Source organism: Loxodonta africana, chromosome 16 (genome assembly GCF_030014295.1).
Source record: "Loxodonta africana isolate mLoxAfr1 chromosome 16, mLoxAfr1.hap2, whole genome shotgun sequence".
Lineage (NCBI taxonomy): Eukaryota > Metazoa > Chordata > Mammalia > Proboscidea > Elephantidae > Loxodonta > Loxodonta africana.
In genome coordinates, this window is record NC_087357.1 from 31,530,517 (window position 1) to 31,544,659 (window position 14,143).

At 52.9% G+C, this 14,143-nt stretch overlaps 1 protein-coding gene across 2 annotated transcripts in view; it reads right to left on the reverse strand.

Moving 5' to 3' along the window:
- Positions 1-3,973: 3,973 nt before the first annotated feature.
- SUFU (SUFU negative regulator of hedgehog signaling) overlaps positions 3,974-14,143 on the reverse strand; it is a 114,351-nt gene continuing 104,181 nt past the window's right edge. For both annotated transcript variants that reach the window (XM_010589025.3, XM_003409149.4), the window contains exons 11-12: positions 9,874-9,942; positions 3,974-7,355 (exon numbers count right to left, since the gene is read on the reverse strand). In XM_010589025.3, the coding sequence (XP_010587327.1) occupies positions 7,266-7,355; positions 9,874-9,942 (159 nt within the window). In that variant the 3' untranslated portion in view covers positions 3,974-7,265. The remainder of the gene's footprint in view (positions 7,356-9,873; positions 9,943-14,143) is intronic.

Genomic DNA, 14,143 nt, shown 5'->3' on the forward strand with positions numbered 1-14,143 from the left:
ATCTGGGAGTCATCAGCAATTACATTTTAAGTGGTAAAGTTGATTCAAATCCAATTCAGTCTGGCCCCTGAATCCCTGATCCTTCCATCATACCCCAGGCCCTCTCCTTCTTTTCCTGGACTACCCTTCCCCCTGACATCCCCGTGGCTCACTTCTTCCTCTCACTGGGCTTCTTTGTTAAATGTTACCTATGCAGTGAGGCCTTCCCTGATCCCTTTAAGAATGAACCCCCCCCCCCCACTGGCCCTCCCTGTCACCCCACCCCTGCTTTATTTTTTTCTCCATAGCATGTATGTCCATGTACTATGTAGTCTCCTTAAAAAAAAAAAAAAAAAAAAACTCCCATCACTGAAATGTAAGATCCATAAAAGAAGTTTTCTTAAATGCTATATAGCCCCAATGCCTAGATTGAGACCTAGCACATAGTAGGTGCTTATCTTAGTTTCCATCACAAAAATACCACAGGTGGGTGGCTTTAAAGAACAGGAATTTATTGTCTCAGTTTTGGGGGCTGAAGTCCAAATCAGGGCATCAGCTCCAGGGGAGGGTCTTTCCTTGTCAGTAGCCCCAGGTGTTGCTTGGTTTGTAGAAGAGTAGTCACATGATATCTGCTCTCTGTGTGGGCGTGTATCTCTCCATGTCTGTTTTCCCTGTTATAAAACACCACTCAGAAAGGATTAGGTTTAGGACCCACCCTACACAGGTATGATATCATTAACATAATAAAAGAGAAACTCTTATTTCCGGAAGGTACATATACACAGATACAGGGGTTAGGACTTCAGTGTAACAGTGCTCAATAAATATATGTTGAATTAATGAATGCATCTCCATCTCTGTATCCCTATATGTTCTACCTTAATATTCTATCCCTGGGTGGCACAGTTAAGCACTTGACTACTAGCCAAAAGGTAGGTGGTTCAAACCCACTCAGATATGCCTGGGAAGACAGGCCTGGCGGTCTGCTTCTGAAAGGTCACAGCTTTGAAAACCCTATAAAGCAGTTCTTACTCTGCATGCATGGGGTCGTCATGAATCAGGATCAACTCAAAGGCAATGGACAACAGCAATAATATTCTATCACTTCTACCCTAATCCAGGCCTGACAGTCTCCCTGCTGTGAGTTGTACTCTCTTCCAAACATTCTCCATCCAGAAGGGCAGGGGAATGGTCCTAAAATGACAGCTTGACACCTTAAACCATATACTCCAGGCAATTGGAAGTCTACAGTTCCCAAAAAGAATCTCAGGGTTTTTGCCATTGTTGTTGCTGGAAACCTTTTGAAAGTAAAGCCCCTTCTTCCTTTGCCCAGCTCATCCTTAAATTCCTTCAGGTTTTGGTTTGGACCTCACTTCTTTCAGGAAGCCTTTTGTAATCTTTCCAGATTGGGTTGGACGACTTTTCTGTGTATGTACCCTAGCATAGCTTTTAATAAAGATTAATGCTAATTGGGAACCCTGATGGTGCAGTGGTTAAGAGCTCGACTGCTAACCAGAACAACAGCAGTTTGAATCCACCAGGTGCTCCTTGGAAACCCTATGGGGCAGTTCTACTCTGTCCTATAGGGTGTCTGTGAGACAGCAACAGGTTTGATTTTGGTTTTTAACACAGCTGAGCAATTACTATGTGCCAGGCATACATATCATGTGTACTATCTCATGTAACCCTCACGGAAACTTTATAAAGGCAAGTATCTACTTACACATGAAGAAACTGAGGCACAGGAGGTTAGTTACTTGGTCTAAAGTCACACTGATACTAAGTAGTAGGGCTAGGGTAAAACAGAAAGCCTTCCTCTTTTATGGCCTTTCCTTATAATTGTCTGTTTCCTTGTCCAGTTTCCCCCACGGGACTATAGCTCCTTAAGGCCCAGCCTGTGCCTAGGCCGCCAGCACATAGCAGAGGACCGGGCACACGTTTGTTGAAACAAAAGTGAATTAACAGATTTTCTAGTTCTTACCATCTCCCTCAGTGTTATTGTAGAGGCTCAACAATGCAGTTTGCCTTCCTCTGTCTTGTAAAGGTTGCAACCCAGAAGCCCCATTCTCCATCCTTTTAGAGCTTGCAGGGTACTGAGGTGGGTGGGGTGGAGGTGAATGAAATTGGAAAAACAAAGGAGCAGGGCCTCTGCCTTCAGTTCTCTGGCCCAAGAAGATCACTTCTCTTACCACTACGCCCTGGAAGTCTTCCTCACCTGATAAGCTATGCAGAGAACTATGCTCTGGCATAGTTAACGCCATGGACTCCCACCAGCAATCACATTGCTCCTGCCCCCATTCTGCCATAGCTCTTTCCCAAAGACTTCCTGGCAGTAAGGAGAGGACCAGGTCAGTCCCACTATGACCCGAGGAAGAGGCCCAGAGGTGGTTGCCCCTCCCAGACCACATCCTGGCCTGCCCCTGCAGCTCTGGGATGCTCTGTCACTTATCCTGTCCCTGAGCCCCCACCCTGGCCTCCCCACCTCCTCCCCCTCTGCAGCCGCCAGCTGCCTCAGTGCCTAGCAGGCTGGGGTGAGTCACTTCCAGCTCACATTCTCCTTCTGGTTGGGCCAGTTCGGCAAATCTCTCTGGCTTCTCCTCCCCATGGCCCCAGGACCTGTGAGGCCCCCCTTCCCAAGGCCCCCGGATCTCCCCTGCCCCACGGGGCAGATCGCACACCTGGAGGAATGTATAGGAGGAGACTTCAAAGACCACAGGGCAGATGCCTCAGCTCTCCAAATCTGGGGATGGGGGTCTCTGCTTAGGACCAGGAGCTCTTCTCTTTCTAGAAACAACCCCAGCCGGGTCGTGTCTCTCTGAATTGCCTAAGCACAGGATCTGCTATGCTGTACTCTCTGGGGCAAGAACTTCACCCTTACCTTGGGTCTTTCTTGACTAAAGTCAGATGAGAATAACTACCTCCCACCCCCAATCTTTGGGAGAAAAGGGAAGGGGCATGGTCTGGGCCACCCTGGGGTTGTCAGCCTGGATCTATAACCTTTGGAGTCCTTTGCTGTGACTGCCACAGGGACTGAGGAGCCCCAGACAGACCTGTTCACTGCTCCAGGGGCCAGCTACTTGCCAGTTAGAGCTCAGTAGGAAGTCACAGTGGAAGGTGGGTGATGAAGGTCCTCCAGATATGGCTGGATCTCACAGAGGGCAGAGGAGGGGAGCTAAGAGTTCCTTGGCAGAAGCCGACACCCCCTGCCCCCACCACTCTATGATGCCCCAGCAGAACCCCCTGGGTGCTGCAGCCCCATTCTGAGCACTCCCTGGGACAATTAGAAAACTGGGTCTACCAGGAAGAGAAGAGTGTGTGAAGGCCAAGGACAATCCCCAGGTTCTGGGAACCCTATCTGGGTGCAGACCCCATCTGCCTGCCTCTCAGATCCCAGGCTGTTGCCTTCTCCCTCAAGGGCCTTGGGCTGTTTACCCACCTAGGCCCTGGAGAGGTAGAGCTGGGCAATCCAGGGAAGGAAGATACACTTTTCTCTCCCAGACTGGCTGATAGGAAGGGTGGGCTGGCCTCCAAGTCACCCAGTGGGTGTGATCACTTCTGAGGCTGGCCCCTGGATCAGGAGGTTGGATTTAGATGCCTGGTGAGGGGAGTGGCTGGAAGGGACAAGGACCCCAAAACTGGAGGCAAGGAGGGTCCTCATCCCAAGGGGAAAGGGTTTTAGGTGAGAGAAGAGGATGGAGTTGCAGAGAGAGGGTCCACCCAGCCATCTCCCAGTGTTCCTCCTCCTACTCCCTTGACCTTTGAGGAATTCAAGACCAGTGAGGGAGAGCCTGTCACTGCAAAGTCATTTCTGCATGAGTGAAGAGTCATCAGCTGTGTGATCCTGCTTCTTGGCACCCCCTTCACTGCCAATGCCAGTGCTAGGAGTCTTTCCCTACTCCCTGCTTCTAAGTGGGTGAGTCCACCAGACCCTTCTGCTGGGGCCCCAGTTTCCCGCTCCCCTATTCCAGGCAGCCAGAAAAGAGCACGCAGCCCAGGCACTTCTGCAAATATGTTTAATGCACTTAGATTACAAGGAGGAAGAGGGGGCAAGAAGGAAACAACATCTAAGTGAGTCACCCAAAAAACCTTACAAAAGTCCCAAGCAGGCTGCAGCCCCTGGGAACCGCGTCGCCATTGACATTATTAGAAACTAATATAAAACTTTACAAAAGTCTGCCGGTTGCAGCATTCAGGTACTTGTACAAAAGAAAGGATCTCTCTACAGGGCTCCTGACGCGTGTCATGGGGCCAGGTGACTCACCTGGCACAACGGACCTGGCACTCAGAGAGGGAAGACAACCACATAAAAAAATACAATCCAGGGGATTCTCTACTGACCCACCCCATAGGGGCAGTGACCTTCAGGTTTTCCCTATGCTTAGCTCAATCTCGAAACACAATCCCAAAACCCTGTGTCTATTTTTAAAACCGCTCTAGCCCTTGTAGGCAATCAAGGCTTCCCCAGTCCCTGCCCTGGAGCCACTCTTTTGGAAGGGGAAGAGGAGGGCAGGAAGAGGCACCAGCCCCCAGCCAGACCTGAGACCTTGCATGGGGCCTCCCCCACCACCTCAAGATGGCAGCTGGTTCTACCGGCTTCTTGCAACCCACACTGGACCTGGGGGAAGCACAGAAGTCCCCCTTCCTCTCAGAGGCTCCAGTACCAGGGACTTGGAGGAGTGAGGTGGGACTGGGCAAGCTTCAAGGAGGCCTGCATAACAGGCAGATAGAGGAAGGGTGGGAGGCGCCTCACCTCTCCAACCCACAATGAGGTCAGGAGTCCCCAGAGAGCTGCAGAGAGGGAATGAGGGGTACATTTACTGAGCACCTACCACACAGCAGGTGCTGTGCTTGGTGGTGGTGGTGGGGTACATGCTCAGCCTTGCGTGATCCTCAGTGAGGGTCTCCTCCACCAGTCAGAAGGTCCATGGAGAGCGCCTTCCCCCAGGGACCTCTGGGAAGGCTCCGCCACCCAAAGAAAAGGAGGCCTGGTCAGGGATGGTGGATTGCCTGCTGTTCCCCCAGAGCCAGTGCATTGTAGGGAAGGGAGGTGGAGGCCTGGCCCCAGCACAACCTTGGATGTTCCTGAGGTTCCTGACATAGGCTTCAAGGGCAGGCCACTCCTGCTCATCTCCTCTCCCAACTCCTCTGCTGCCCTTCTGCTGCCCCTGCTTTCTGGGAACGCAGCCACCATGCTGGTGGTGCTGACCATCAGTCCATAAACGCCCTCTAGGCCGAGGCAAGCTGCTGCTGAGACACCTCACATACATGATAAAGCTGAGCTCAGAAAATGCCGCTCCCTCCAAAACCAGGCAGATGGAGGGCAGGATGGGCTGCAGCACGAAGTCCTCGGGCAGGTTCTCAGGAGAACATTCAAGGGGAGCCAGGTCAGGGTGGCAAGAAAAGGAGGCAAGCTGATGGCACCTTTCTGCCCATGAAATGTCACTATACAAGAGCTTCAAAGGCAGGGCTGCAGTGGTGGGTGGGTGAAGGCCAGGAAATGTCCTTTCGGAAAAGTCCTTGGGGCAGTAGAAGGCACAACTGCTGCCAACAACAGGTCCAGGGAAGCTCCTATTTTGGCTAGTGGGGGCCTGACGCCAGTTTCTCCCAGTCATCCAGGGTGATCCTCCTTGATGCTAAGACGGAGCTAACTGTATTATTCTCGGGGTGTGTAGGGGAAGGGGCCAGACCTAATCCGCCCCTCTGGGGCCCAGTTGCTTCTCCCTGGAGAGCCTGGCCAATGCTCTTATGGCTCCTGGAGGCAGCTTGGCTGGATCTCTCATCAGAGGGGTCCTGCACCCCCAGAAGTGCTGTGTGTATGTGTGTGTGTGTGTGGCGGGTAGTGGGGATACCCACATGGTCCCTAATAGACAAAATGACTGTTTTGGGGAGACCTAAGGATGATCTTGAAGTTGTAGTCCCTGGAGTCAGGGGGTACGAGGGCAGGAAAGGGGCTTGCTGATTCCAGGCCAGGAGTGGGAGACAATCCAAGAGGAACCCCAAAACCAAGGGCCAGAGAAAAGTTGGGTTCCGGGAGGAAGACTGTGAGATCTACAGTATTTGTGGTGAGGGACCAAGGACCCCCAGAGGCCAGGGATGCAGGAAAAGAGTCAGGACAAGGAGTAGGGAAGGAAAGGTGAGAAATGAAAGGATGCAGGGAGGGTGGGACAGACGCAGAGTGCCCTGTTTGCAAAACCAAATTGAAAAAGATGTTGAGAGGCTGCCTTTTCACTTTTTGGTAAGTCAGAGTTCTGCAGCCTGGAGGCTGGAAGGCCCAGGGGATGAGGGAATGGGATGGAGGTGGCCTTGAGGAGCAGGTGGGGACAGTCTATGAGGTGCTGGGCCTCACTCTCTCCCAGGTGGGCCTGGTTGGGTAAAAAGGACTTGAAGATGAGGGTGGGGCCACCAAGTTTCTGAGACCCTGATGGTCCTTGAACCTTGTCGGGGCCTGGTCCACTTGGGAAACAGCAGAACCCCTTCCTGGCCCCAGTTAAACTGGGCTCAAGGCTGCCCAGGAGAGTGTGCCTCGGCTCTCCACCTGCCCCGAGCTCCGCCAGGCCCAGCTGGGAAGAAAAGCCTCTCTGTGAAGCTGGCTCCTCCAGGGCCTGGGCTGGCAGGCGAACACCCGGCACCTTCTCCTGTGGCAGTGCAGGGGGAGACACAGCCCCAAGCCTCTGTCTGAGAGAACGAGAAAGTTCATCTGGGAATAAAGTTCTGTTTAAAACACAGTATACACACCGCTTCTGGACATCTTTGCAGAGCAATACCATTTGGTTTCTAAAAAATAAAATGAGGAAGAAAACCAAACACGATGGGTGAAATTGTTCTGTGGCCAGAGGGGTTTGACTACCAAGGCTTTCCAGAGCTGAGCTACGCAGCGCGCCCACATCCGTGCTTGGCACTGGTGGGTCCCTACTTCCCTGCAGGGGTAGGTGAGAGTGAAGCCTGTCTCAACCTAGGGGCACATCAAGGGTGCAAAGCCAAATCTCGAACCAGAACCTAGGGCGGCAGCAGGAGGGGAAGGTTTGCATTTACCCGCTCACTGGCTACTGGGGACTCAGCCTGGTCACACGGTCTTCGCCGGTTGGGTGGATGAGACCCCTGAACTAGAAGTCAATGAGGGCCATGGCCTGGGCATGACATCCCACCAGGCAGCAGGTGCAGTGGCTGCGCAGTAATCCCCATGTGTCTCCTTTTATTTGTGGGACTCTCTTTTCTGCAGTTGTTACACTGAAAGTCACTGGGGAGCGGCTGGGTTCCCCCTTGGCCCCTGTGGGGCCCAGCCCAGGCTAGTGCAGTGGACTGTCGAACACCACATCAGGCAGGATAGAGACTTTAAGCTTCTTCTCGGGCCAGCTGTACTCTTTGGGAAGTTTGAACTGTGGAGGGAGAAAGCACACAGCCAGAGCACAGGGTCAGTAGAAACCATGATGGTCACCATCCCAAGATTGCCCACAGCAAGGACCCTTGCCCAGGCCCTGTCCCAGGTATGGGGGCGGGGGGGCAAGACAGGCCACTGGATGCCTGGTATCAATCTCAAATGCCAGACCCAGGTGGGTAGCTGGGGTTAGGCTGCTGGAGTTTGGTGACCCCTTCCTTCCCCTCACCCTGACAATAATTAACCAGGGTCGGAGGAGGCATGTTTTCTAACTCTCTCTTGACTATGCTGACCTCCCTCCTGCTCACTTCCTTGGTTCTGCCTCCAGCCACAAGCATGTAAGGAATCTGATCCCTGAGGCCCTGGGGCTGGAGGATGGAGAGGAGAGGAGGGGGAGGGTGCAGAGGCTACAGGGAAGTGGCTTGAGGTCTGGGACTCTGTGGTCCTGTCCCTGCCATGGCCTCTCTTTCTGAGGCTGGTGCGGGAAGGATCCTGGAACCTGCCCTCTGTAGCCTTTGCCAAAGGGTCCAAACAGAATGATGTCCTGGCTGGGCCCCAAAGTCAGCCCCATGCTGCAGCCTCCATGGGAGCTGAGGAGCAGGAGGAATGCGGCTTGAAGTGATTTCTTGGGCCTGGAGCATCTTCAGGAGGAGCGGATTCCCACTCTGCTCCCTTCTGTTCATTCTCAGCTGCTTCCCAGGGCATGCCTTGAGAGTGGTCCCAGTAGTGGCCAGGAAGAGCCCAAGGTCTTCCTGCCCCACCCAGGAATCACTGATTTGCTTACAGCTTTGTTGTTCTCATTGGTCTGAGAGCTGCTGGTAGCGGTACTGGGGAGAGGCTGACCTATCTTCTTCCCTCTATTCCAGAACCTTGCATGCGGTCTGGCACACAGCTGGTACTCAATAGATGCTCACTGACTCGGAGTGATGCTGGAGTTTGGAGACAGGGTTTGTCTTTTTTTGAATCCCACTGACCCAGGACTAAGCAAGTTAATCAAGGCCAGGGTGGAGGGAAGAGAAGACCAGTGCTCTCAGCTTGCTGGTACTGGGGCTGGAAGTAGACAGGCCTGATACTTCCTAGCTGGCTCCCTCTCTCCCTCCCTCTGCTGGGGGACTGGCTATGCCAGAACCAAAGTAGAGAGTGTGGCAGGGTGTGGGGACAGCCTCTGGACAGGAGAAAAAAAGTCATTTTTAGTGACCTACTTTCCTAAGCTTCCCCTGGCTCCGGTCCCTCCTGCCTGACTGTCCCCCTCCTACCCCCTCAACACCCAAGCTCAAAGCAGCAGTCTGGCACAGGGCCATCCCAGTGCGACAAGGCCTCTCCGGAAGCGCTTCTGGGCAGCTGGCTCTGGTCTGGCTGAATGGGGAACTGGGCCTCAGGGGCTGCTGCCTTGTGGGGGTTGAGTGGCTGGCACAAGGGCCAGCACAGACTGGGTGCTCAGTGACTGCTGAATGTATGAATGAACAAATTTATCAAGCTGCATCCCACAGGACAGAGAAGACACTATCCTATCAGGGCCGGCCTCAGGCTCTGAGGAGTTCCTGTTCACCTGGAGACCAGGCCAGGACAGCCCCACCCTGTGCCCACTCCTTAGCCTTTTGTAACAGCAGAGGCCTCCGGGTCCTGGGAGCCAGGCAGCTGAGAGCTCCAGCCCTGACTCAAACCGAGTCCCTGCCTGGGTCCTGGGAGGTGAAGGAGCGCTCCTTCAAGCAGCTCCTGGCAAAAGGGCAAGGGAAGGGTCTATCTCTGCCACTGGTTGGGGCTCTCCAGAGGCAGGGCCAGCTTGCTAATGTTCCACTAACCCACGGGGCACTGAGGCCACAAAGGCACAAATCCCACTGGGGTACTGATTAGCAGCATGCAGGGGGAGGGGAAGGGACTTTCCAGAATGAGGTAAGTCCGTGCAAATAAGGATGCCGGGAACAAGGAAGAAAAACAAAGGGGATTATGGGCTCTGTTCCTGTACCCCAGAGAGGCAGCCAGGGGAAGGCACAAGCCCCACCTGGCCTGCCAGCTCCTCTGGCTCTGACTTAGGGCTGGAAGAGGCTGACTAAGAGGGGAGAGTTGACAGCTGGGAAGGGAAGAAGGGAGAGTGACTCCTGGGTGGCCAGAGGCGAGAGCAGGAGTCCCTCGCTGCCCACCAGAACTTCCCAGTGGAATGTTCTCTGGCAGCAGACATGGGCTTTCTGTTCAGAACCTGCCAGGGAACAGCAGGGGCTGGGGGAGAACTCATACTAGCCTGAAGGCCCTGGCTGCCTCTTCAATGAGGTTCTCAGGAGTTGGCAATTCTGACAATTTGCTGAGTGTCCTTACAAGGGCTGGGGGTGGCGGTGTTTCAGGGAAACAGAAAAGAAATGAAGCCGTTTAATGTCTCTGGGGTCTCCTCCCCAGCCTAGCCCCATGTGTCAGAGAGGTGCCCGAAGATGCAGACACACGTACACACACACACAGACACACACAGACACGCACATGCTCCTGGGGACTGGAGCCTACTGTCAGAGAAAATCAAACAGGCTTACTTCCTCTGGAGAAGTCAAATCTTCTAAGTCCTCCAACATTTTCTCTACAAACTCTTCAGTCAACAGAATCTGGGAAGGAGACACAAAGCAGGCTTTTATTTTTTTTAATATATGGTCTCTTTTTGCCAACTGCCAAGCTATGGCCCTTTCTTTTGGTAATGGAGGAGGCATGAGCCCCTGGTGGTGATCCTTCTAGGGGCAGAGGCAAGTGTTGGATTCCTCTCCCCACCCCCCAAGACCTCCCACCACCACCAGCCTGCAATATCAGACAGGCTGGGGCAGAGGAAAGAGGACAAAGGGGAAGGGAGGTGAAGAGACCTGGAGGCTCGGTAGTGCTGGTCCTAGAAGGGAGACAGAAATGAAAAGAAGGGGAGGAAGAAAACCTGAAGCTTATTTAGGTGTTTGGCCTCCTGCATGTTGCAGCACAGAAGAGGGGAAACAGAAAAGCCGAGGGGCACAGAAGAGCTGTTGCCAACAACCTCCTTGCCCAATAGGCTCACATGTCCCCCCTGCACCACTTAGTAGGACAAAAGGGATCTATCTGGATTTGGAATACAAGTCCTGTCTGGAAGCTGGAAATGTCCCAAAAGGTACATCCAAGAATGTCTGGGCTAGAGAATCTGGAGACTGTGGACCAACCTCCCTCATTTTACAGATAGGAAGGGGCCTTTCCACTCCCATTTCCATCCACCCATATCCGCATTCTCTCAGGCTAAAGCCTCCAAGTCGTGCCCCAGTGGCCCCATTTAGCCGCTGAGTTCTTCAGGACTTCCTTCATGTCCCTCTTCTCTATTCACCTCCCAGCTCTTCTACTTTGCTGCTCTCGTCCAACAGCCTCGAATGTGATGCGTAAGGCAGTCTGGCCCCGTTATTTGGTTGGTACAACTACCACCCCCGCTCCCTGAAGAAGTTTTCACAGCCAACAGGAATGCTTAAATTCCCCCTCTAGACCCTCAGGGCCTCCAAAATCAGGACTTCCTCAGCTGTTTTCTCTAACCCTGCCCTCTTGCCAGGCTGGCTCTGCAGAGGCAGGCTAAGCTCGCCCTGTGCCTGCACTACACGGGGCCCTGGCTGAGGAGGTCGCTCCTCTTTCAAATCTGACCCTTCCTTCACCCCATCCTCCCTGTGCTAGTCCATGGGGCCTCTGCATCAGACCTGTTTGCACTGCCCCGCCCTGGCTGGCCCTGGCTGTGGCTCCACCTGCCTCTGCCTTGTTTCCTCCAGCAAACCCTGAGCAGCCTGGGTGGGGCACAGAGGACAGGCTTAAGGGGGAGGGCCAGGGGCTCCTGGCAGGAAACCCTCCCTATGAGAAGGATGAGAATCAAGAACTTAAGAAAATACCCAGCAGGTTTCCTTTGGAAGGTGTCCACTCTGATAAGCTGCCCTGGAAACAGAAGCTTCAGCATTTAGAATAGAGTCAGCTTGGGAGATAAGCTGACTGGCAGAGAAAGGAGGGTAAGCAAGCAGGGTTACCAGGGACCTCATGGGATGGAGGACTCCAGAAGAAGAAGGTAGATGGGATGGGGAGTAGGAACAAGGAATGAAAAAACTACACCCAAGTGAGTAGAAAAACCACCACCACACAAGGCTGTGCTAACTGCTCCTATGTCTTATCTCCTTCAGTCTCCTTACAGATGAGGAACCGAGGCACAGAGAGGTTATGCAACTTGCCAGTGTCACCCCGCTCGTGAGTGACTGAGACAAGACTACATTTTAATCCTGTCTAGATTCCAAAGTTAGGACCTGAAGAGCTGCATTCGAATCCTGGACTCTTACCCCAGGACATTTACTTATTCATCCTTCCACTCATCTGCCCATTAATCCATTCGATTTCATAAGCATTCCCTGGGTGCCTCTGCTAGGCCTGACCCTGGATGGAGCACTGGGGACACAGGTATGAAGGTAGCCCATTCCTCACAGGGACAAGCATCCTGCTCCCTTGTTTGACAGGGACCCAAAAAACCTCACTTTGCCAGGCTCTGAGCCCACAGTCAGGAATAAAACCAGCTCTGACCACTGGTCCACATCTCCTCCTCAAAGTTTGTTTCAGGAGCACAGATCTTGAGTGAGGCCAGAGACAAAGCGAGAATGAGCAAAGCTTAGAGACAAAGGGAGAGAGGCAAAGTCTGCCCAGGGAAGGGCCCACCCAAGTTCTCCAAACTGGGGCTGGCCCATTCCTCCAATCATACCTCGACCCCTCCCCCACAGCCCTGCTCCCCTGGCTCTCTCATCCCAGGGTTTTTTCCCCCAAAAGTCCAGAGTTTCCAGTTATCACCAGTCTGCATGAGTAGCACAAAAGTCACATTCATATTTTTGGCATTTCCGGGGCTTGTTGCCATCTCTACAAATGCTAGCACAAACACAAGCATACCTAAAACCCAATTACATTACAATGGCTCCAGCCGGGGCAGGCTGGGCAGATTTGAACCCACAAATAATTTGGAGGGAGAAACTTTCTGCCAGAGAGGTAAATAGGTCTGGGACTGTAACTAGTGCTGGGGGGAAAGGGGAGGCAGACAGAAGGGGTAGGGCTTACAGGGACTATGGCCACTCAGTGAGACTCTAAAGACAAGAGTTCAGCCCTACACCAGACCCCCTGACAAAGGTCTGGAATTGGTGCTGGGAGAGCTTTTAGTAGAGCAGCCAGCCCTACTATCTGTGTGCGGACTTATTTTGTACTCAATCGGGAGGGAATGAATGGCAAGGCCAAAAATGGGGACAAACCCCAGTTGCTCCTACTTTTTACACCTCTTTGCCTCCTCAATTTTCACTTTTGGTGACTTGCTGGTTCCTGCTGGAAACGACATTATTTTAAAAAAGGATTAAAGGGGAAAAATTATACATGAGGCCTGCATGATATTAAGGATGACATTCCCTACAAAGAAACATGACAGACTGTCATAGCTCCAGGCACCTAATTTAATTTCCTTTGGGAGCTAAACCTTAGAAGCTTGGATTGAACAAACAGGCCCTGTTCTTTGTGTACTTGAGACCTGGAGCTGAGCATGTTAACAGATCTTATCAACAGGACACTGAGATAGACAGCTATGATGGAGCAGCTCCTGGGTGCTCTCCCGAGGGACAGGCTCACTGTTGTGATGCATCTGTGGGAACCGCCTGTGCAGTTCTTGGGCTTGGAGGTCTTGGAACTCACTGGGTCCCCACGGGGCTACCTGGCTCTGTCACAGATAATGAGAACGGTTACAGTAATGACAGCAACTCTGACAGCAGGAGCAGTGACTCCCCCATGTGCCAGGCACTGTGCTAAGTGCTTGACCTACATCATTTCATTGAATCCTCCTGGCACTCCTGCAAGGGAGGTAACTATCCTCACCACTTCGCAGGTAAGGAGAAGCTGAGAGGAGAGAAATCTCCTGGATTTAGGAAGAACAGTCATCTGGCTGTGTGGTGGTGGGGGATGCTCTTTTCCTGTCTGGGGAAGGTACTCCATTCCAGAAGTCTATATCCTCAGGGCTGACACCTCTCTCTTCTCAGTGGGGGAGGTGAAGGTGACTCTGACTGCTATCACTGCTCTGGAAACCAACATACCAATCCCGACCAGCCCCGGGCCTCCTGACCACCTGCTCAGCTCAAGAGGGTCTCTGCAGGGCTGTAGCCCTGAGACTCACAGAAATGCAGCCGCTCAAAAACCACGCTGGCCAACTGGAAAGGAAGGAAGGCCACGCTTCAAGATCGTTTGCCCGTGAGGACAATGAGGCAAATTTCCAGGCCTGTAGGGTTGCATACATAAGGCATGAGTTACTTGAGCTCCAAACAGTAGAAACAATAATAATGATAATGAAAGTAACAGCAGCACTCACTGATAGAAGCACTCACCAACAGCCAGGCATAAAATCTTATTTTGTTATCCCACTTAATGTGCACAAACAGCCCTTGGAGTGGGGAGATCCTTTAGTGAGAGAGGACAATTCCTCAAACCCCTGGGAAGCTTTTTAAAATATGGAGATGCTAGGCTGGGGGGTGGGGGTGGGGCGCTCATGGTGACATGTTTCTGCAAAGATTACAGCCTAGGAACCCTATGGGTCGCTGAGTCGGAATCCACTGGATGGCATATAAGGCCCCATTCAGACCTCCTGAATCAGAATATCTTGGGCGGGTCTGGGCACCGGCATAACCAACAAGGTGAGCTGGTAGCTGTAGCTCCATCACCATCTAACTGGGTGAGCTGTGGAATGGAAGCCGGGAGCCCCCACACCTTTTGGCCAGGGAATCTAGGCCAGCAGCTTACTCCAGTGGGCTCACACCTGGT